Below are 1,403 nucleotides of genomic sequence, written 5' to 3'. Positions count from 1 at the left end.
GAGCTCAAGCAATCTACCCACCTCAGCCTCCTAGAGTGCTAGGATTACAGGTGGGAGCCATGTGCCCAGCCACAAAACTTGTTCTGAAATATTTTTTAATGGAATCTTTCTAAAATATTTATATATTTTCCTAATTTGTTTAGCAGCTTACTAAGCCTTATCAAACCTTTAATTGCTTTTTGATTGTTATCACTGAAGCCAGTTATCCTTTTGTGCCAGTGGATATAGAAGGTATATACAATTATGCAGTTTTCTTAATTGCTTTTTGTGTCATTATTGACTTAATAGGCTGGGGAATACTTTGGACTTTTCAAAATAATATAATACAGCCTCCATAATTGATCATTATCCTACATTGACCACCTCCTTAAATTGACCTATTTTCAGACTGGACATGCACCACATGTACATATCAGTACAGCAGGCCTACTTCTTTATGTTGGCACCTCTGTATGTTGCCTAGTTTGTTACAGTCCCTTGGGTGGTCAACTTACAGGGGTTCTACTATATTTTTATGATTTATTTATTACTAAAGCCCAGGAGAGAATAGTATTTTAAAATACATACAACTAAATAATAGAATTATGAAGAAGACCAAAAATTAAACTAATTTTTGGTATAGTAATATGTACTTATTTATTGCATTAAATAAAAAACTCAGTTTTGACGTAGTGATGAAAATAAATGATATTAGAGATATTCTCATATCACAATAGAATTATTGCAGATATCTGTAATTTCAGTGAACACAGTTGAAAGAAATTTAAGTTACTTTAGTGAAAATAAAGATGCATTTCTCTCACCCTTCATCTGAATTCTGTGGAGGAAGAAGTAAATGGTATTGAGCCACATAGACTTTTCACTGATGTTTGAGTCATTTTTGGATTTGTAACTCATTTCATTGAACCCAAAATAGAGTAAGATTGTCTTTTGTTTATTATATTTTATGAGAGCATTAGCAGTCAGGCAAAAATTATTGAATTGGTAGGTAGTCATATGCAAGATGATCCTCGTGGTTCCTACTGTAACTCATCTTTCCCACTTTGTTTCTGCTTAGCTTCCAGGAAGCTCGGGATGAGCTAGTTGAATTCCAGGAAGGAAGCAGAGAATTAGAAGCAGAGTTGGAGGCACAATTAGTACAGGCTGAACAGAGAAATAGAGACTTGCAAGCTGACAACCAAAGACTGAAATATGAAGTGGAGGCATTAAAGGTAATTGCAACCCTGAAGCTGGTGTCTAATGTTCTGGGTTTTATTAAAATGAAAAATTTTGGGGTGGTGGTGAAGAGCAGTAGGCAACAAAAAATAGGTTTAAAAAGGCATAATGTGAAAAAAATTTTTTTTCACATTTCTTCTGACTTTACTTTTTTTTTATTTTTTATTTTTTATTTATTTATTTATTTT

The 1,403-nt window shown here is 33.1% G+C and overlaps 1 protein-coding gene across 3 annotated transcripts in view; it reads left to right on the top strand.

The window, feature by feature from the left end:
• The window catches only part of NDEL1 (nudE neurodevelopment protein 1 like 1), a 57,389-nt gene that overhangs the window by 30,073 nt on the left and 25,913 nt on the right, over positions 1-1,403 (top strand). For all 3 annotated transcript variants that reach the window (XM_023513985.1, XM_003791105.2, XM_003791106.2), the window contains exon 3: positions 1,058-1,211. In XM_023513985.1, the coding sequence (XP_023369753.1) occupies positions 1,058-1,211 (154 nt within the window). The remainder of the gene's footprint in view (positions 1-1,057; positions 1,212-1,403) is intronic.

This window comes from Otolemur garnettii, unplaced genomic scaffold, assembly GCF_000181295.1.
Source record: "Otolemur garnettii isolate 467f Iridium unplaced genomic scaffold, OtoGar3 scaffold00046, whole genome shotgun sequence".
Classification (NCBI taxonomy): Eukaryota; Metazoa; Chordata; class Mammalia; order Primates; family Galagidae; genus Otolemur; species Otolemur garnettii.
Note: the sequence above shows the minus strand (reverse complement) of the source record. Positions and strands in the feature narration are given on the sequence as shown.